The sequence below is a fragment of the Meleagris gallopavo genome, chromosome 9 (assembly GCF_905368555.1).
Source record: "Meleagris gallopavo chromosome 9, MGAL_WU_HG_1.1, whole genome shotgun sequence".
Taxonomy (NCBI): Eukaryota; Metazoa; Chordata; class Aves; order Galliformes; family Phasianidae; genus Meleagris; species Meleagris gallopavo.
The window spans coordinates 2,923,292-2,942,776 of record NC_139412.1 but is presented as its reverse complement, the minus strand read 5'-3'; the positions used below and the strand labels follow the sequence as shown (position 1 = coordinate 2,942,776).

The 19,485-nt window shown below is 44.4% G+C and overlaps 1 protein-coding gene across 5 annotated transcripts in view; it reads right to left on the bottom strand.

The window, feature by feature from the left end:
- Positions 1 to 495: 495 nt before the first annotated feature.
- PLS3 (plastin 3) overlaps positions 496 to 19,485 on the bottom strand; it is a 44,552-nt gene continuing 25,562 nt past the window's right edge. For all 5 annotated transcript variants that reach the window (XM_085230487.1, XM_085230489.1, XM_085230490.1 and 2 more), the window contains 15 exons: positions 17,621 to 17,707; positions 12,550 to 12,713; positions 10,328 to 10,457; positions 9,755 to 9,887; positions 8,892 to 8,973; positions 8,074 to 8,239; positions 7,313 to 7,455; positions 6,205 to 6,300; positions 5,498 to 5,693; positions 4,828 to 4,906; positions 4,094 to 4,208; positions 3,816 to 3,949; positions 2,835 to 2,958; positions 2,222 to 2,346; positions 496 to 1,400 (listed from right to left, as the gene is read on the bottom strand). In XM_085230487.1, coding sequence (XP_085086613.1) covers positions 1,268 to 1,400; positions 2,222 to 2,346; positions 2,835 to 2,958; positions 3,816 to 3,949; positions 4,094 to 4,208; positions 4,828 to 4,906; positions 5,498 to 5,693; positions 6,205 to 6,300; positions 7,313 to 7,455; positions 8,074 to 8,239; positions 8,892 to 8,973; positions 9,755 to 9,887; positions 10,328 to 10,457; positions 12,550 to 12,713; positions 17,621 to 17,687 — 1,887 coding nt within the window. In that variant the 5' untranslated portion in view covers positions 17,688 to 17,707 and the 3' untranslated portion in view covers positions 496 to 1,267. The remainder of the gene's footprint in view (positions 1,401 to 2,221; positions 2,347 to 2,834; positions 2,959 to 3,815; positions 3,950 to 4,093; positions 4,209 to 4,827; positions 4,907 to 5,497; positions 5,694 to 6,204; positions 6,301 to 7,312; positions 7,456 to 8,073; positions 8,240 to 8,891; positions 8,974 to 9,754; positions 9,888 to 10,327; positions 10,458 to 12,549; positions 12,714 to 17,620; positions 17,708 to 19,485) is intronic.

The window sequence follows — 19,485 nt, the reverse complement described above, 5'->3', positions numbered from 1 at the left end:
GTATTTAAATGGTTTTGGTTTGTGTTTTGTTGTTTTTTTTTTTTAATTTTATTTTATTTCAACTAATGCTTTGCCACCATATTACATCACTTTGAATAGCTCAGAATAGCAATATGATCTCAAAATATAGCAAACAGCTTGCCAAAGCAAGATAATATTAACTCCTATGGATACAGCATCTTCCTTCTTTGGCGACAATGCTTCCTTTCATCTGTAAAAATAGTTCTATATTCCAGCACATTTGCTCTTTAGTTTATTGAACCCTGCTGTTCATAATATTTGCCTCTTCCCTGCACAAAACCTCCCCACAGTGTAGTATGGTTTTATATTCAACAGCATTTTAAATAAAAAAAAGTTATATTTCTCATGCAGATTTCTGTAAAAATTATGTTCTAGGTACACACAACTGAACCAAGATGCATACAAAAATGCATTCACTTCCATTCTCATGTGCAGCTGTGCCCTCAGCAACGTGATATCAGGTGTTACTGTGAGAAGTTCAAGGATGGTGGTATTCTCAGATAAAGTCTAACTTAAAAATACCAAAAAAAACCCTTTTTTTTTTTTTTATGAGCAGCAAGAGAAAAAAAAACTGCCATGCTTTATTTGTAAAGTAATCAAAATAGTGATATGTATAAAAAAAAAAGCACCATGTAAAGAGAATACCAGAAGAAGATCCATCTTCCAAGTCACACATTTCTCACTTAGCATTGTGAGCTGCCCTGCAGGCCCCAACTTGTATGGTAGCTTTGTTTGCAATGTTAAGGAAGTGGTCAAACCTAAAATGTGCTTGGACCAAATGACAGCAATTAAACCAGATTGCAGATAGAAATAAAATTCATTCCCATTACAATTAATACCAACCACCTTATATAGCCCTCAGGGGAAAAAAAAAAAGGAAAAAAGGAAAAAAGAAAAAAAATCAAGAACTACACACCAAGAATTGGAGAACTAACGTGGTAAAACAGCTCCAGAGCAGCACTGTAAGATGCTGATCTGTTGTGAATGCATTTCTGTGAGCTCTTGATAAGTTAAACTTTCCTTTGGGAAAAGAGCACATCTGTTGGTTAAGACTCCTCTCCCTGAGAATTTTGATACGCTTGTCTTGCAAAGCAAAACAACATCCCTTGAACTTCAGCAGTTCCTAGGCCAACAGCATTTCAACGTGGACACAGCTGGTCTGCTACTCATGCACCCAGGGTGGCAGGTTGGGTTTTTGTTGCGTTTTGTTGTTTATTTGTTTTAATTTTTACAAGGATCAACCCTTTTATACTCGCTTCATCCCTCTGCCCATCAAGCAGGCAAACACGGTCATGACCATCTTCGGTTTCACCTCTACAAGGTCTTCTGGAAGAGCATAGACTCGGGCACCAATTCTTCTTGCCATGGATACAGCATACCTATTTGCCATGGAAAGAAGACTCTGTCAGCACATGGACTGGAACCCATAACCAAGAAACCAGTTCCTGCCCTATCCAACACCATCTCATCTACTGTACTTGATTTCAGCTCAGCCTTCAGGATGTGCAGTAGTTCTCTCACACCAGTTTATACATCTGTTTGAAACTTTTGCCGTGTTCCTTTTCAACAGCACAGGCAAGTGTCTCTCGTGCAAACTCACCTTTGAACTGTCAAGCTCACTTTATCAGCAGTTAAAAGTTGTCATTTATATTTGTTAGGGCTAATAGCTAGCATGCATAATTGACGACTAATCAGCTAACATTTATATTCCTCCTTCTGTTTGCTTCTTAGGAATAATCGAGAGGCTGTTATCTACGTGAAAACTTCCTGTCATTCTGCCACTGCAGAAGAGCTGCAGAACACACATTCCAAAGGCAGGATTTAAAAGGTGTACTTTAAACTTGACAATCTATGATGATTCAACAAGATGAGAGACAGGCAAGGGTTCAGTCTCAAAATCCTGATGGCTGGCTGAACATTTCCCAAGCCTGAACAAACAGCAGTGATCTCTGTTTCTCTCCTAAGAAGTGCTTGGGCTATTCTGCATTCCTCTAAACAGGCAAGAGTCCAGCCAAGCACTCCTCAGGCATTACTGAGGAGAAGAGCAATTCAGTTCCAAAAAGGACTTCCTGTCTAAAAGATTAAGTGTAAAAAGAGATTGAAAACCACAGAAATACAGTAAAAACACTTGCAACTTTAAGTCATGGCATAGTAGGTGCACTCTCCCAGAGCAAAGCAGCTTTCAAGATGATAGACTTACTTAGCATTATTTTGTTTGTCATCTTCTGATAGATGACCAGTCTTTACAAGGTCATAGTTGATGCAGCCAGGCTGTATAGCATCTATTAAGTCCACAACTGCCAAGCTTGTGCTGATAGTCTTGTCCTGGAAAATAAAAGCAGAGAAACAAAGATGAATATCTAATCTTGAAGTGTACTTCTCACCTCACTTCAACTGCTCTGCAATGTGCAACAAAACAAGCTTTAAACAAGCTATTTCCAAGCAGGACTGTGAGTGATTATTCCCAGCTGGACCACAGGGAAACTAAAGTGCTGCTTCTCTTTTGGTAATAACATGAGATCAGGACACCAATTTACTGTAACCAGTCTGCAAAGCATTTACAGGCAGCAGATCCATCCCGTTGACCAGACCCCAGGGGACAATGCCTAAAACATTTGCCAACTCCAGCTTCAACACTTGATGGCACCTCAGCCCCCACTGCTCCCCTAGAGACCAATCACACTCCTCCCCTCTTGTGACAAAATCCCATCACAGCTCACTAGTCTCACTGCTATTCCTCTATGGCAGCCCAAAGCCACTTAGTTCCCAGCACAGTCTGGATCTTGTTCTGGATGCAAGAGGGGAACCTGCACCTTGAAATTCTGGATGGAGGTGGACTTCCCAGCTTCTTTCAGTGTCTGGTTTACCCAGTTGACTATAATGTCATCGTTGGCTTTCTGACCATCACCCAGGTCCTCAAGGACATTCAATGTGTACCTAAGCACGAGCAGAGACAACAAGGTTAGGCTCAGAGCCTGGGCTGAGACGCAGAGAGCACACAGCCTGGATGCAACAAGAGCCAACACAAGTCCATGGCAGCAAACCCTTCAGCAAAAACAAAGAGCCCTCTATCTTACATGAAATGTGATTTATATTAAAGCAGTAAGCTTTTCAAGTCTTTTAATGAAAGTTCACAAAATTGCTTGGGCTCAGGGCGCTCTTAAGCTGTTCAAACATCAGCAATTTGTTCAGAGGGGTAATGCACACTTCCTAGAGGCTTGGATCAAATCTTTTGTTAGTATTCTGGCCTCTAGTACCATGTATGGAGATGACACACAACAGGACTGCAGATATAACTTATTTTGTTCATCTAGTTCAGAAGAATTAAATGACAAGAAAAAAGGATATCAACTTCATCATCTGTTTTAAGTTAATATCCATTTTTCTTAAGTTTCTCCTTCCCCCTATTCCACTTCGGGAGTTATGAAACAGCAGTGGAATGTTCCTCCCATTACAGTTTTCTACTAAACATTAGAACAGAGATGTTGGGTAAATAGTCCTGCTTTGGGTTCCTACATGCAGGTCAGCCTTGAGCAGGTGAGAGAGGTGATTCTAGACAGCAGCACGCACACAGATCCACTGTGGGCACTCTGGAGGTCTCTGCTCCAGCTTCCCATGAGCAGCAGGATGAGCCCTGCCAGTTTTATCCAGCTGAGTCTTGAAACCTTGCCAAGGACAGAGGTTTGACAACCTCTGTGGGTGATCTGTTCCACTGCTCCAGTGCCCTCCTGGTAGAAATCTTCACAAGCTCAGCACTGCAATCAAAAGTTTTGTGTGTTTGAGACAGGCCTTACCTTCTCATCAACTGCCAGACTAAGGCTAGTGTCAGCGTTGGGTTTCCATCGTTCAGATCCTGTCCTCCAATGCCAACCAGGGAGAATTTGGCTGGGTGCTTTCCCAGATCAACAGCGTAGTTACAGTTTTCTAGCTACACAGGAAAAGAGTGCAAAGAATAATCACTCACAAACACACTCACTTGAATGGAAACCTCAAACAGGAATTTCTAGATAGTTTACTTTTATTTCTGCTCCTGGTGCTCATGGCTGCTTTGAAATTGTATCGAAATGCTTACCTTTTTCATATTTGCTCCAAGCTTAGGGTATGGGGGTTTGTTAACCTTATTCCAGTCAACAGGAACTTTGATCTTTTCATATAATTGTAGTATTACCAGTGCATCTTGAAGATCACTAAAAATGGAACAAAACATGACATGTAAGGGTTGAAGTACACTCTGATATTGTTATATCATGGATAATTACTACTATTTACAAGTTGTTGCAATTTTAGTAACTCTACAAAGGAAAACATTTTATGATTTTCAATGCAGAAGAAATACTCCATGTTTAACACTGAGTAGCTGTTAAGCTAATGCAGGTTTTCACATGATAACCACCACCAGATCCAGAAAACAATTTTGCTACACAAAATATCCAGAGGCAGACACCTGTTTCCATTGACCACAGGGGTCCAGAATACCCTGCCTCTGAACTACAATGATTTGATCAAGCCTGAAAATTAGATGGCATATGAATTTAGATCCTGTTGCTTAAGATGTACAAGCATTGGGAACTCAGTGTACTAATTTATGACAGGGAGGAGAAAACAAACCATCTTCAGTCCTTAAAACCAATTCCTGGTGTGCCAGCACCAGAATTCCTTAAGCTAAGGGCTGCAGGGAGGAGCACTGCCTATTCCCCAGCAGCCTTTCTCAAGCTACTTCTTCAGCACTGTGAGCAGCAGGACACTGGTGTGGGCACATCTCCAGTCTGACCTAAGCTGGGCCTTTCCTAAGAGCCTAACGCTTACCCATAGAGGTGATTTACGTGGGGGTTCACACCAAGGGAGTTCATCCAGTTACGGAAGGTTCGTTCCTCACGGGTCTCTCCTAAAAGAAAGAGAAAGAGTTCATGCAACTTTCTGCAAGTTCAGAGCTGAGAGGGGTTTCCTCCTTGTAAGAGGGGGGAGTTTTGAGCAGCACAGCTCAGAGTAGAAAAATATAATTATTTCCACTGTAACTTTTTTAAAGAAGGAGCGTTGCTCTGATCTTGTTTTGGTATCAGATTGATTTCACCAGGCACAAGTTCCATACATTTTGAAACAAAATGGAGCAAGAATGTCTTTCATATGGAGCTCGCTAACACCCTTATCCCAGTTCTGCCAACAATTTGTGCTGCTGTGAACATCTCACCACATTATTGAGGTGTTTCTCCCTGTGGCAGGAAACTACAAAACCACCTTCCCAGCCCTGGCACGGGAAGCCACTGGCAGTGCTCCTCCAGATCCAGAGCAGCCAAACAGGCCCTCAAGTACCCTCCTGACCTGCCCAAAATGAGTAAACAACCATTGCAGCACCGAAACCTCAAATCACAGGTGTTACATCAATAGGTGCCTCCGCAGGGCACAGCCTCTTGTGCTACAAATGCTCACTTGAGATATTTCCCTCCTACTGATATTTTGTGACTGATAGGACCATCACCTTCTAGCAGAGTCCAGTCAATGTCCTGGTTTTCAGGCTTGGTAAGCGCTGGGTACTTGTTGAAAAGGTTTGCAACGAAGGCCAGGTTCAGTTTGGGATTTCCACTGACCACATCAGCCGGCGTGACGAACTGCCGGCACCCGAGCCGGTCTGCCTGCTGCAGCATGTACTCTGCTCTGCGCAAGTCGTCCTTCTCCTGCCAGCAACACGAGAGACAAGAGCTGTCAGAGAAGAGATCGGGCTGCAAAGCAGATGGGAAGCTGCCGGAGCAATGTCACCACTCCACCCGCCTTCACTAGGCATCAGTTGCTAATCAATTCAGCAATTGAAGAGATGAAGCATCCGCATTAATCCCTTCTGCTGTTGGTACACTTGTCCCTGTTTGAGTCTGCTTTTCTTAGTATAGCCCTTTCCAAGTTTCTACATTTTCCATTATTATTAAATTATTGGGTCAAAAGGAGAAGTCGGCATGCCCCCAAACACAGAAAAAATGCAAAATATTTCTCAATTATTCATGTTAGTTGGCAGACGGTGATCAGGTCTGCAAGAGTCACTCATTTAAAACATACCCAAGGTGCGTACATGCCCACTGACACTTTACACACACTTGAAATTAAGATACCAGGTCACCTAGAAGTCATGAGGGCAATTGCAGGGTCACAAGTAGCAGCTGTACAGTGTGAGGACACAACAGCCTGAATACTTACATTGAAACCCGACATGTTAATATCGATCTGAGGCTCTCCTTCTTTCTGCCCTTTGGGTGCAATTTGATTGAGAAGGTGGAAATAAGCTCTAGAATCCTGAAATGGATGAAAAATAAAGCTCAGGTTTCCTGCACAGCAGCGCATACACCATAACAATTCATTTCAAGCTCATCTTTATCAAGTCACCATGTCTAATTGGCTTATGTACCTTTACTGAATTACCAAAATCTGTAAGCTTGACAGACAATAACAGAGCATGATGGCAGAAATCCAGGCAGCAGAAAAGAAAACAAAAGGAAGAGGTTAGAAATATTTAAGGTGAATAATTATGGTTTTTAACTGCTTGAACTCTGCCTTTACTGCACACTCTGCTGTGTGCTTTTCCATGTGGGCCTCCATCCCAGTCGTGCTTTCCTTCCTCCCAATTGTTAGCCAAGCAAATAAACTCCAGAAATGTGATGGGGTCAGCTTGCAAAAATTCCCCATTGACCAGGAAGCATCACCCCCTGGTTTTCACTACTACAAAGAGTGAGAAGAGAGCCACCCCTTGCATCTGAAAAATCATCTGTGAGCCTCCCCACTCACATTAATACTTAGCTGAGTGTAGAGAACAAGGGGTCTCATCTCCCTTCCTCTCCCAGGCCTGTGACGTTTTGGATGAAATGTCACCACCCACAAAGAGAACATGGAAATCACACTCCCCAGGGATGCAGCTCATTATTGCATCCTGTCTGTGTTAGCTGCAGCACAGCCCTTTTTTACGTGCTCTTGGAAAACAGTTTTGTTTTTTGTTTTTTTTTTTTTTTTTTTAAAAGATGGATTAAGAACATTGAAAATGTAGGAAGAACACCACTGATTAAAACACACAGCAGCTGTGCAGCAGGATCCCACTGGAGGAAACATTCATACAGTTTCATGGCAAGAGATGGCAGCATTATGATTCCTTAAATATACTATTAATGAAACCTCCATTAAACCTATTATTTGGAGGATTAAGGTTAAGAAAGGTCCTGTCTCTGCATTAAGGGCCTCACAGATGCATGCAAACACAGCCCTGGCAACTCCCAGCCTTTTCCCAGACACCTGTGGCCCGGAGAGCTCTCAGTACCTTGATGTCTGTGCTGAAGTTATTGATTTTGTGCCAGCCTGCATTTTCCAAGTGGAAGTTTGCCCATCTTAGGAGCAGTTCTTCTGGGGATAGTTTCATAAGGTCCTCCAGATTTTCACCATCACGAAGTAAGGCAGCCAGTGCTGGAAGAAAAATGCTTGTGAATGGAAGGAAGGAGTTTCAGCAAAGGACCAAGCAAGCACAGTGAGACTGCTGCAGCATGATGTTCCCACAGCAAGAGGGATCTGAAGAAAATAAAGTCATCGCAAACACGTTCCCAAGGAGCCGAAGCCTTCCTCTGCCCTGGTTCTACTGCCAAGAGCTGTGGGTGCCCCATCCTTGGAGGTGCCCAAGGCCACGGGGATGAGGCCCAGGGCAGCTGAACTAGCAGGGGGCAGCCAGCCCATGGCACGGATTAGAACTGGATGTGCTTTAAAAGGTCCATTCCAACCCAAGCCATTCTACGAAAGCAAACTACAAGCGCTGTAACGTCCACTTGGACCACATCAAACATGCACATCACACCCAAGCAAGCCAACTTCTCAGCTACAAACCAGCTGGCGGGCACTCGGCCTGGCGCAGGCCCTCGACGAAGCTGGTGGCCAGTGCTCCCCTTTCGGCAGAGGGGAGGGAAGAGCTGATGGGGCCAGAAGCGGCAGCACGAGCAGCGCGGGCCGGAGCAGCACATCGAGCCCCTCGGCAGCGTGGGAGCAAGTCGGCATTCATGCTCTGCAACTTATCACTTAGAGAGCTTCATTTACCTTCATTTCTGCTGAGCTCAATGTCGGCAAACAAGCCAATCTTAATGATCTGCCAGAGAAGCCCAAGAACCAGGTGGGGTTTCCCTTCCCTCAAGTCCTCCGCACCAATATTGACAACATGACACCCGATGGCGGATGCAGAATTCAGCGCCAGGTTCAAGTTCTCCTGCAGACAACACAACCACGTGAGATGCAGCCCAGGGAGATGCCAGTTTGCCTCTCATCCAGCGCTGGCAGAGCGGGGAATTCCCCCTCGTCCTCACGTCAACAGCTCAGAGGAAACGCTCCCAGCTGCCCTGGTCTGAAGCTTTAATGGAGCTGCCAGCAGCAGGCTGAACCAATAAGAACCAAAGGAGGCACAAGGGTTTAATTTCAGCCTCTCGTATTTAGTTTCACCCTTTTAGTCAGTTGCATCTAATGGAATCCACAAGAACATGGATGGAGAAGCATGAAGGTATCCATGCACACGCGGGCATCTGTGCAAAACCAACCTGCTTTGCTACAAAGCAATTCAAAGAGTCCAATAACCGTAGTGTTTTGAAAAGACAGCACTGTATCTAACCACTACAGCAACATAGGAGGGAACATAGGAGCCATTTTATCCATTTTGTCATTAAGTTATCATTCTTGTCTTTTGAACTGTACTCATAGCACTGTGATTACCAATAACACACCAGACAAAACTGCCTTTAATAATTCAATCCAAGTTATAAAACTCTTTCCTTTCCGTATTTCCACAATAATTCTTTGAGCCACTGTGCTGAGTTTCCCATTACTCTGAATGTGCATTTCTGCCAACACACAGAACTGTATCATACCTGAATTATGAACGGTGTGAGTTTCTTCTTGTTAATTGCTCTTTCATCAATTGTGTCCGGAACAGAAAGATTGATCATTTTGCTATCAGGAGGAAAAATAGCAATATTTGAACAACATCCAGTTTTTAATCTCAACAAATTGTTGTATTACTACAATGCTCACCACAGTACATTTCCTTTTATCTCCTCATCTTTGTGGGTTATTTTGGTTTGTTTTTCTATATCAAGGTTGTGTAAATCAGATGTTCACGTTTATGTTATCAAGAACGTATTTGGAATGTATCTGAAACTAATAGCTAAGCCTGAAACCTTAAACATCTCCCTAGCCACCATTGATCTCAGCTGCTGGAGCAAAAAGAGCACATGAATTATTCACAAATGCAGTCACTGAACTACTGAAGACTCATTGCTATGTTGTCAGGTGCTGCAGTGTAGTAAGACAACGCTCTTCCTCCTGTTGTACAGATGTACTATTGCTGACAAGAAAAACTGCACCAAAACAAGTGCAAACACTGAGAGCTTAGTGGGGAAGGTGTGAGCAAAATGGATTTTTAGTCAACAGAAAACACAACACGTTTTTACTTTATATTGTGAACTACTTTCTACTCAGTCTTCGCCTGAATAACTGAATTACTTGAAACTGTGGAAATAAAGGTCACAAGGTAAAGCAAAGCTTGTACCAAAGCAGACACATCGCACAGACAGTAAAGCCTGGGTGACTGAGCCCTTCTTCATACATGCAACACTATACAGACACATTGGCACACAAAACCAGCCTAGCATGCAACAGAAATTCCCCTACCCATCAAATTTGGGGGGTTTATTTTGTTTGTTTTTTAAAGTCAGGAGCCATCATGACTTACCACAGCACAATCCCGTCTCCCACCGCTTTGAACAGGTCGTCTGTATTTGGGTTCATTGGAATAACGTGCCTACAGTCAGCATCATTTTCCAGGGCTTTGTTTATCCAGTTTACAAAGGCATATTTTTCTTCCTCTAAGATTTAATTCATTTTAATATAAATTTAATACAGGCTTCTTCACAACATAGCAAAATTTTCCCAGAAGTGCTTACAATAGCCCAGGAAAAAAAACACACTGCCACTATTTTATTGAATACACAGAGTTTAAAAAAAAAAACAAACACCTGAAATTAACTTCCATCTATCAGAACGTTCTCGCCATTTACCCATTACATCTTAGCCACATCCAAATGTGACACAAGGACTTCATCAGCAAGCACAGTTAACAAAACAAATAAGCACATGTTTAATTTACACGTTGCTTATCTTGCGTTACCCTGCATCCAGTCCTGCTCTTCACCTCGATCTGTGATTATTCAGCTATTGGAGAAAGCACACTATGTGGCAGATAGCAGAAATCTGCTCTTTTTTTGCCTCCCCTCACCCAGAGAAGAGCAGAGAGTCAGAGATGTACCTGAGTACGAGTGCTGTGTCCCCTCACTGGAGAGCTCTGAGGTGCCCCCGATGGCACAGATGCCCTCCTTCCTGTTGATGGCTTTTCTGAAAGTTTTAGCAATGTCACTGCTTTTCACCTCTTGGAATATCTACAATTGAAAGGGCTCTGTTAGAGTGACAAAAAATGCCTTCAAAAAATGAGAGGGCCGCAAAAAAGAAACAGGAAAAAAAAGCTACATTCTGCTTCTCAGCTTTGAAGCAAACTCTGTGGTACAATCAGCAAACGTGAAGGGCCTAGCAAAGTTGTAGTGGGATTAAATGCAACAATGGCAGTGGGCAGAGCTGACCCACTCTCTAACACAAACTGTGAGTGGCCACTGAGGCAGCAGCAGTAGGTTTGCAGTAACCCACACACATTTACCTTCCCACGTGGATTTCATGAGACCGGGAGCAAAAAGTGAGAACTTTGCAATAGGAAAGCAGATACACATGCAGCAGCTTCCACAGAACCAAAGCTGTTGTGCAATTTTAACCTTTCAGTGTAAGCCAGGTGCTCATGTGGCTTTAGTTCACACACAAGGCTTTGTCCACAACCCACAGGAGACAACAAAAAACCACCTATACATCAACACAATACACTGCCTATGCAATCTAATCTGCAATAACCTGTAACAACAGGTAAGCTTTTTTCTAGCAGGCTTAGACTACCTGTCAAAATGCATTTCAGGGAAGAAGAGTTCTTTTAGCACAGGATTACACCGTGTGGTTTCTGCAGATTGCATGCCATCACTAGTGGCCTTGAGGTCCTACAGAACTGAGGAACCATTAAACAAATGAAAGGCCAAATGAATGATCTTTGAATAGAAGGTCATTCAAATACTGAATGGTTTGAAGCCTATTGCAATTCCCCCCAAAACTGGTTCCAGCCAAATTGAAAATACAAATCAAAAAGTGTGCGTATTTTTATATTTGCTGGAGTAGTGGGATTACAGAGCTTCATTGAAAAGACATGCTTTAATTCTGAGGTATCACCAAGTCGCTTGACCCCAAACTCAAGGGGGTTCACGGCTTACCTGGTACCAGAAATCCCAACCAAATTGCTCAGAGTTGGAAAACAACAACAGTTCTGCTCACAAAAATCCTACAACTAACCACTGTTTCTGCTGTACAGCCTGGTTGCCTGTAAGACATTTTCCTGATGCTTACTTCATCATTGGTACCATTAAAGTCTGACAGAAGAGATTTATTTCTTCCTTCCTAGGGCAAAGAGTTATGGACCACTTCAAACCAACAGCTGAACCATGCACCCAGCATGCAAGCGTTCACAAACTGCAAACAAACCCCAACTTACTAGTTGACTCCGAACTCAAAAGTTCAGAGGGTCTGAAAACAATTAAGGAACAGAAAGTGGTGAATCTAAGTTGACATGAGAACAGCTCCCTAAACGTAGGAGGAGAACAGCTCCTCTACATGTATTTTATGACATCATTCTTCCAACATTCAGAGTATAAAAAGGATGAAGAGATGGATACTGAACCACCAGCACATCAGAGGAAGCACTGTCCTTTTGAGAAGACAAAATAAAGCAAGTTGATAAAATCTGATCTATTTCCAAACATTGGACCCATCCGCCAGCTTCTCCCACCTCCCTACTCCTGTCCTTCCCTTTTAAGGCTACACACAGATCTGAAAGATCTGAAGTTTCCTAGATTGGCATCTAGAGTAATTTCAAAGTATGCCTTGAAATGCCCTCTCAAATCTTTAGCAAGTATTTGTAGTCTGATTAAATTAAGAAAGGAAATTACACTGCTTCTCTGGGAAAACAGCATTCATCTGCGTGCCTGGAAAAAGAGTTGCTCCCGGTCAATCCTCAGAGCTTGGAGAACTGGAAGTCTTTTGTCCAGTTGCCACCCCCACATGGAAATAGAGTTCCAGCCTCCAATGGGCTTTTCATAAAGGAAAAGCGTGTAGAAGAAAATTGTTTTGTTTTGTTTGAAAAACAATGCATTTCCTCTTTGTCCAAATCTACAGCCTGATAATAACAGCACAGAAGACTGTAGAAGTCTCTATATGACCAAGGAGCTGCCTGTTACCAGGAAAATCCTCAAAAGCAATCTGTTTGTGGAAGGAAAACTAGAATTATGCCAAGTCGACCCTTTTCAGACTGTTTCTTTGGCTTTGTCTAAAAGAAGACCCTGAGACCACATCCTAGACTGCTGGAAATTCAGCAATAGCACTTACATAGACAAACTCTTCAAAACTAATCTTCCCATCCTTATTCTTGTCGCTGTCGATCATGAGCTTCTGTATGATCTCTCTCACTTTGTACCCAGGGAGAGGCAGGTTGGCTTCCTTGAAGAGCTCGTGCAACTCATAGTCACAGATGAACCCATTGCTGTTGAGATCTGGGAAAGAAAAGGGATGGAAGAAGGTAATTTCGAAACACACCAGACATCCAATGGGACAAACTCCAGAAAGTGGGGGAGAAACACCATTCCCGTGCTCAAATGTGCTTTATGGAAACAGATGTCCACAAGACACAGAGTTTAGGCAGGATGTCCTAGAGTGACTGGTCACAGCACACCTGTTTTAGGACCATGCATCTTTGCTGATGGCAGGATCTGTGTAGGATGCAGGCACACAGTGGGACACCCACACCAAAAGTACCAAGCCCAAGAAGCACACATCGAATAGACACTACCCAGGAAGCATGAGTTCAGTGCACAGAGCTCACCCACAGAGAGGGACACAGCGTGTGCCACGAGCTCAGCCTGGCTTTGTGCAACAGCAGCTTCCAGGCAGACCTGAGCAAGGCTGATCTCAGTGCACATGACCAAGCCTGGCCTAAAAGTTTTGCAAGAGAACATCTGCGTTGCCATAAATCATCTCCAGAGCGTTACTTTTTGCATCTGAATTGCACCGCAGCTGGCTTCTGCATCAAAAATAGAAGGTCATGAAATGCAGCACGTTTTTGCATTCTGAACTGAAAAGACTAAGTCAGCACAGCATTTACTTTTTAATCACGCTGATAATGATGTTCTCCACTTATCGCTGACAAAAAAAAAAAATGCTGCCAGATCTTTCAGTGATGCCTATGAATGCCCTGCAGTGGCATTCAGTCAGCTACCAAGACATAGCAGCACGGCATGCCTAGCAAGATGTGATCACCTGCATGATTTGCTTGTTGTTTTCTTTCTCTGCAAGTGGAAACCTTGAGCTTTGCATGTCAACACATCCCAGCCCCTTTGCAGATAGCGTCACGTCTACAGACTACACAAACCGAGCTGCCTTTGCTGCGGCCACAGAAGGGTGCAGGTTGAGTGCTATTTATAAGGCAGCAGACTCTCCATAAGGCCACAGAATTTAATTGAGCTCAAGCAGCAGCTTCTGCTCCCCAGACACCCTTGCAGACAGCAGCCTGCACAATAAGAGAGCCTCACCAGCCCCAGCAATGCTGGCTTTTGTTCCTAAGGGAATCTCACACTGCAGTCACAGGGGTCAGTATTTATGCTTCAAGGGAGGCACTTTCTACAGTAAAAGAGTCAGGGTGGCTCAGAAGTCCAGTTTGCTAGCAAATTTTGAAAGTCAATTTACTTTTAATGGTGTGTCAGTAGTGGCTTTTAAGTTGTATTTAAAAAGAAAAAAAAAAAATGTTACAGCAAGCAGCATGTCCTCACCACCACCCCAGCCCTCCTCATTTTCCACATCCATATGGGATTTTAAGATTGTTTTCAGAAGTTAGCAAGAAAGTGAAATTCAAATGCTTATGGCAGATGTCCAAAGGAACAGTCCCTAGCTCTCAAACTAAAGAACAACATCAAGTCCAGTCAATTAATAAATACATTAAACTACTTCATGAAATGTCAGTGTTTACAATAATGCTGATGAATTAAAGTGGTTAGGGACGATGATTAACGATAGCAACTGGCTGCTGTCTGGCCTTCAATTTCAGATTTTATTCCAAAATAATATAAGCTTACAAAGGCAAGCTTCGTTAAACAGTCCAGTCTGAGATGTCATCAGTGAGCTATTTCCCCTGCAGATAAATCACAGCTTCTTCCGTTACAGCTTTCTTTCTTACTGCTAAATCTAACCACGTAATATGCATCTTTTTTCTATCTCATATCCAGGAGAAAAAAAACAAACACAGATAGGGAAAAGATTTGCTAATCTCTGGGGCCTATTAACCTGAAATAGAACTTCAATTTCACCTCCAGCACTCCTTAAGCCAACACCCACTGCTTGAGCCTGTGCTTGGATGAACCAACCACAATCTTTTGCCACGCTGCCAAACAAACAGGTGAATCCAGAAACACCTGTTCATCCCACCTTCCGATCAGCTCACCACCTAAAAATGAAATTTTACATCATATAACATAACCAATTGGAAGAGCTCTTACTGGTGAGAAACACACCTTAGTGCACCCCAAACCCTTGGGTCTCCACCACACAGTTCTTCCAACACTTAACAACATCCCAAACGCTCACCTCTAGGAATTACTTTTCTACAGCATCCTGGGAAAAAGCTGTCACCGATTTACTTCGTAGATTAAAAGGACACCTATGTCCCAGACTCTGTGGGAGGGGATGTACCAGCAAAGCAGGTCTGTTGGCTCAGATGCAAGACCCCACACCAAGCCAGAGTTTTTCCAGTAAAGACAGACTCACGTCAAGCTCTAGCTGCTCAGCCACAGAAAGGCACATTTAAGCGTTAAAGCCTGCTGGATGTGCCAGCCCATGGATTTGGCTTGGCAGCAGAGCCCAGTAACTAGCAGCTCACTGCGCAGTGGAATTTGGACCCATTCTTTTCCTAGCATGTCAAAAAGGTGTTATGCCATAGCCCTGTCAGCACGACAAATAGGCCTGAAACCCCATCCCACGAGGCAGCTCCCTCCCTGCTCACACTCCCCCTCTGAAAACACGGTCAGTATATCATGTAGCAGCATTACAAGATTCACCTTTGCAGCACTAGCAAGCTCTGTAATTGTGTGCAGCATTACTGCTGATCCACCATATGGTGCCTTGCTGGATGTCCTGCAACAGGGCCAGTGTTTGGACAGGAGGAGGTCTAAAATTCTGCTCCTAACAGAACCTGAAATGGCGTCCAACAGCTGAAGAGGCTGTCAAAATAGAAGCTATCCCAAACAAAATCCCTCGGCATACGACCCAGAATTACTAATGGAAGAAAGCAAAATTGTTTTACCAGACAAGCTACAGCCTGGATTCATTATAATCTGCCTGATGGAAAGGAAACTACAGCACATCTGAAGTTTCCTATTTCCACTGAAAGATGCATCGTGCCAGCGTGCTCAACCTGCCAAAGGTCACAGCAGTGATAGATGGCTCCATCTTCTGCCCATACGCAGGTGGCGCAGCAAAGCCACAAAAAACAAAACCCAAAAGCTGCTTCAAGTTCTGGCTCAGCTTCCTCCAGACAAGCCCTTAAAATAGCTTAAATAACAGGATGCAAGAGGGGAAAGTAAGCACACATTTCCTTTTAAGGACATAGGCTCTCAGCAGGGCGCTGGAGCGGGGTCACAGATCCCTGTTTGCCATAAGCTAGCATTTCAGAGCATTGTTTTACCACCTTGCAGCGTCGAACAAAATGTTCGCCTGCGCTGTTTTTAAGCACTTAACATTTCCAGAAAAGATCCTTATCTCCGCTTATTAGGAACAGGGAGAAGGAAGACAAATAAGCAGAGCAAGACTGCAGATTCTGTACCGCTGTTCCTCCTCTACCAAGTGCCACCGTTTGGCCAAGAGCAAACAGAGAAGCAGCAATAGCTGGTTGTTGAATACTGGGAGCTGCTTGTCTGAGCTGCAGATAACTTCAATACCTTATAACAGCCTAGACAGCTATAGAGTCCAGGGTGGAGGTGGCTCCTTCAGGCACAAAAGAGAGCAGTAAAGATGCTCTTGACAAACAGCATGGCAGTGTCTGTGGGTTGTGCCATGCCTAAACCATACAAACCAAAGGCTTTTTTAAAGGACAAGCAGAGCTCATCACACCTGTGGGTATATACTAATGGTTAATTACCACATTTCTCGTTACTTATGTTTTGACACTTTCATTTAAACTGAACAGAGATCCACCTCCCTTAGAGCAAGCTGGTTTCCTAACATAAATCACTATCTGCATAGGTTTCCCAGAGCAAAGGCAACCTACCAACCTCACTGACAAAAAGCCACTCCATTGCAGGCAGGTTAATCATTTTAAGTTTATCCAAGGACAGAACGGGCTACCTGCATCCTACTTTCAACAACATCTGCATTTAGAAGCATTATGCATTGAGAAGCACCATGGTCGCTCTCCGCCCTCTGTGCCAACTGACTTCCACCTGCCCTAAAGGTCTGGGGGAAGGGCAAAATGGGAGAGCAAACTGCCAAAAACACAACTTGTTTCACGTCCCACCACTGTTCTGTGAGAATCGGTGACCCTTGAAATCCACTTTTATTGCTGCAGATTGTGAACTGACAGCAAGCCAGAGCTTTAATCAGATGCGAGGCAGCACTCGAGCATCACGGATGTGCAGCAGGGAGGGGAGCGGGGTTGGACTGCCTGCACAACCCACTCCGCCCATTCCAGCCCCAGCTGCAGACTCTGACCTCAGCCTGCTGCTGCCACCCTGCTCCCACTCCTCCCTCCCATAAGCCCTACAAGGAAGCCAAACCAGCAGAAAAAAATTTCTCTCTGTCATGTCAGCTCTCTGCCCATCTAAGCTTCCCTAAGCAGCCTGCAATGGGCTCCTGCCACACCAGCCTAGGGGGAAGGGTGGGAGCAGGCAGAGCAACCCAAAGCATCTCCCGCTGCCAGGGAGGTGGGACCCAGGGAGACACGGAGCCACCAGAGGGCCCACAGTAACCACACAGCATTTTATCATCACCACAGGTGATGGCCAGGTATGCAGCTACTAATTAGGCTTTGCTACATGCACACCCAACTCGGTGCCTCCATACACCAGAAGTGTAGCACCTACACCTCTGCCAAAACAGCCCAAACCAGCACTCCCAGCACCAAGTCCTGAAGCAGTGGGGTGATGGGCTGACAGTTGGATGAGATGATTTTAGAAGCGCTTTCCAGCCTTTATGATTCTATGATACTAAGTGTTGCCTGGCCAAAGTAACAGGCCTCCTCTTTGTGCTCCTTGGCTAGAAGCAACACTCAGAAGCAGTGATGCTGCCAAGTGACTGTTGGGCATGAAGAGCAGGAGGGTGCCCACGTCCTGCTGGCATTGCTACTCCCAGGGATGGGAGAAACTCACTCCAAGCACACAGTAGACAGAGGCAAGGTGCCCTCCCTGTCCCCACTTACCAACTTTGGCAAAGGCCTCCTTGAGTTCCTCCAGCTCATCTTTGGAGATCTGCATGGTGACAGCCATTTCATGGATTTAGGGAGGACCTAAAGAGAGAAAAGGGCACTGTGTGAAACCAAGCTGTACTCAAACACAGGCAGTTCTGAACAGCAGTATAGTAATAAGCAGCACTAAGGCCACTGTAGCACTCAAAGCCACATTTGTCTTTCCAATAAGAAATTTAGACATGAAACTTGGAAGATGGGAAATGCACCCCTTACCAAGTCAGAAACCTCATTGGCTTTGTTAATATTTAGCTCAGTGTATTTATTTTACAGGCTGTGTTGTTCTGCACACATTCAGGCACCCACTGCAGGTGTGTGCTGCAGTTGGGAAGAGTTCCCACATCCAGGGATTTTCAGAGCTTAGAACAACACAAACCTAGAGTTTAAATGTTAATACAAGAATGATGGAATGGCTCTGCCTGTCTATTTGACCACAGAAAAGCACACAACTACCAAAAACAAACAACAAAGATTCTGAATAGTACTTCAAAAAGGTCTTTTTGCACAAAGTAGCATACCCAATACTTTTTGCTCAAAGGAAACAGTCTGTTTTTCAACAACAAAACTGAATAAACATTGATTTCCTGGAGTCAGTCTCTCGCATGTGTTGTAATCCTCTTTTCCAAAATCCAATTCGGTGCCACCTGCTAGCCTGGAGAACAGGTATTGTCATAGGAATGGTAAAATGCCAGGGATGTGCCCGTGTCCCCTTCCTGTGACATTTGTGACAGCGGCAGCAGATGATATTGGCACTTTGGTCAACACAAACAAAAAGAGATCGGTGATTTATTGGATGTGCAAACAGGACAAACTTTGTGCAAAAGGGTGCATGCTGCTGAACACAGCCCAGCATACACACACAGCTCAGGGCTTTTTAAAAATGGGGATGTGGGCAGGCTCCATGCAACTTCCAAAGAGATTTGCAACCCAAGACTTTCCAGCTCTCACTTTCTTAGCTACAAAGTGAAAGACTAAAAGGTTTTCTCCTCTGCCTATGGGAACAGACGCAGCCTGCTTCTCTGCGAGCAAAGGGATGAATGCAGATTTACAGAGCTTCAGAAAAGAGGATCCCAAAGGGCTGTCTCATTGCTGGAGTGAGAACCCAGGCTGGGATTCAGCAGCGCCTGTGCTGTGACGAGCAAACCTCTTTTGTTTGAAACTCCCAGCTGCTCCATAAGCACTTGTTTGGTTAAGAACTCTGGGTTTGCCTATCTGTAAATAATCACTTTCTGCAACACCTCACTCAGTCTAGAAAGAGGAAAGTCGTTAGAGATGAGAGTGATGGGCAGGCGTGGCACCCTGGGAATGCAGCACTCATGGGTGCCAGCAGCAGGGAGAGGCACCAAGAAGCTGCATCACTGCAGAGCGCAGAGGAGAGCCGAGCAGAGCCCACCTCCAAGCTCAGCAACCTTCATTACCAGGCTTGTACTGCAAGAACAGGGCAGAGGAGGAATTACTGCAAAACCTGGTCAAGCTGATGGAGCAAAAAAGCACCATGGTAAAATTTTTAACAGCCGCCAGACCAGCACCTTGGCTGTTAGTGAGCCAGCTCCCCCTGCAGCACTTGAGCAGCCCCATCCTCAAGGCCTCCAACACCTGGGTGCTTTTCCAAGGGATAAAGGAGTTGCTCAGCAAGAAAAGTCAGCTCTGAGCGAGCTCAGTGCACACTACCAAAGGTGGATTTCACAACTGGCAGAAACACGCTGGTTTCAAGATCAGCAGCAGTTCTGGCTGTGCATGGAATCACCTGGCAGGAGAGGCTGAGATCACTACTTTTTGCCTAAGCCTCGTTTATGCCAATTCACCTTCAAACCATCAGA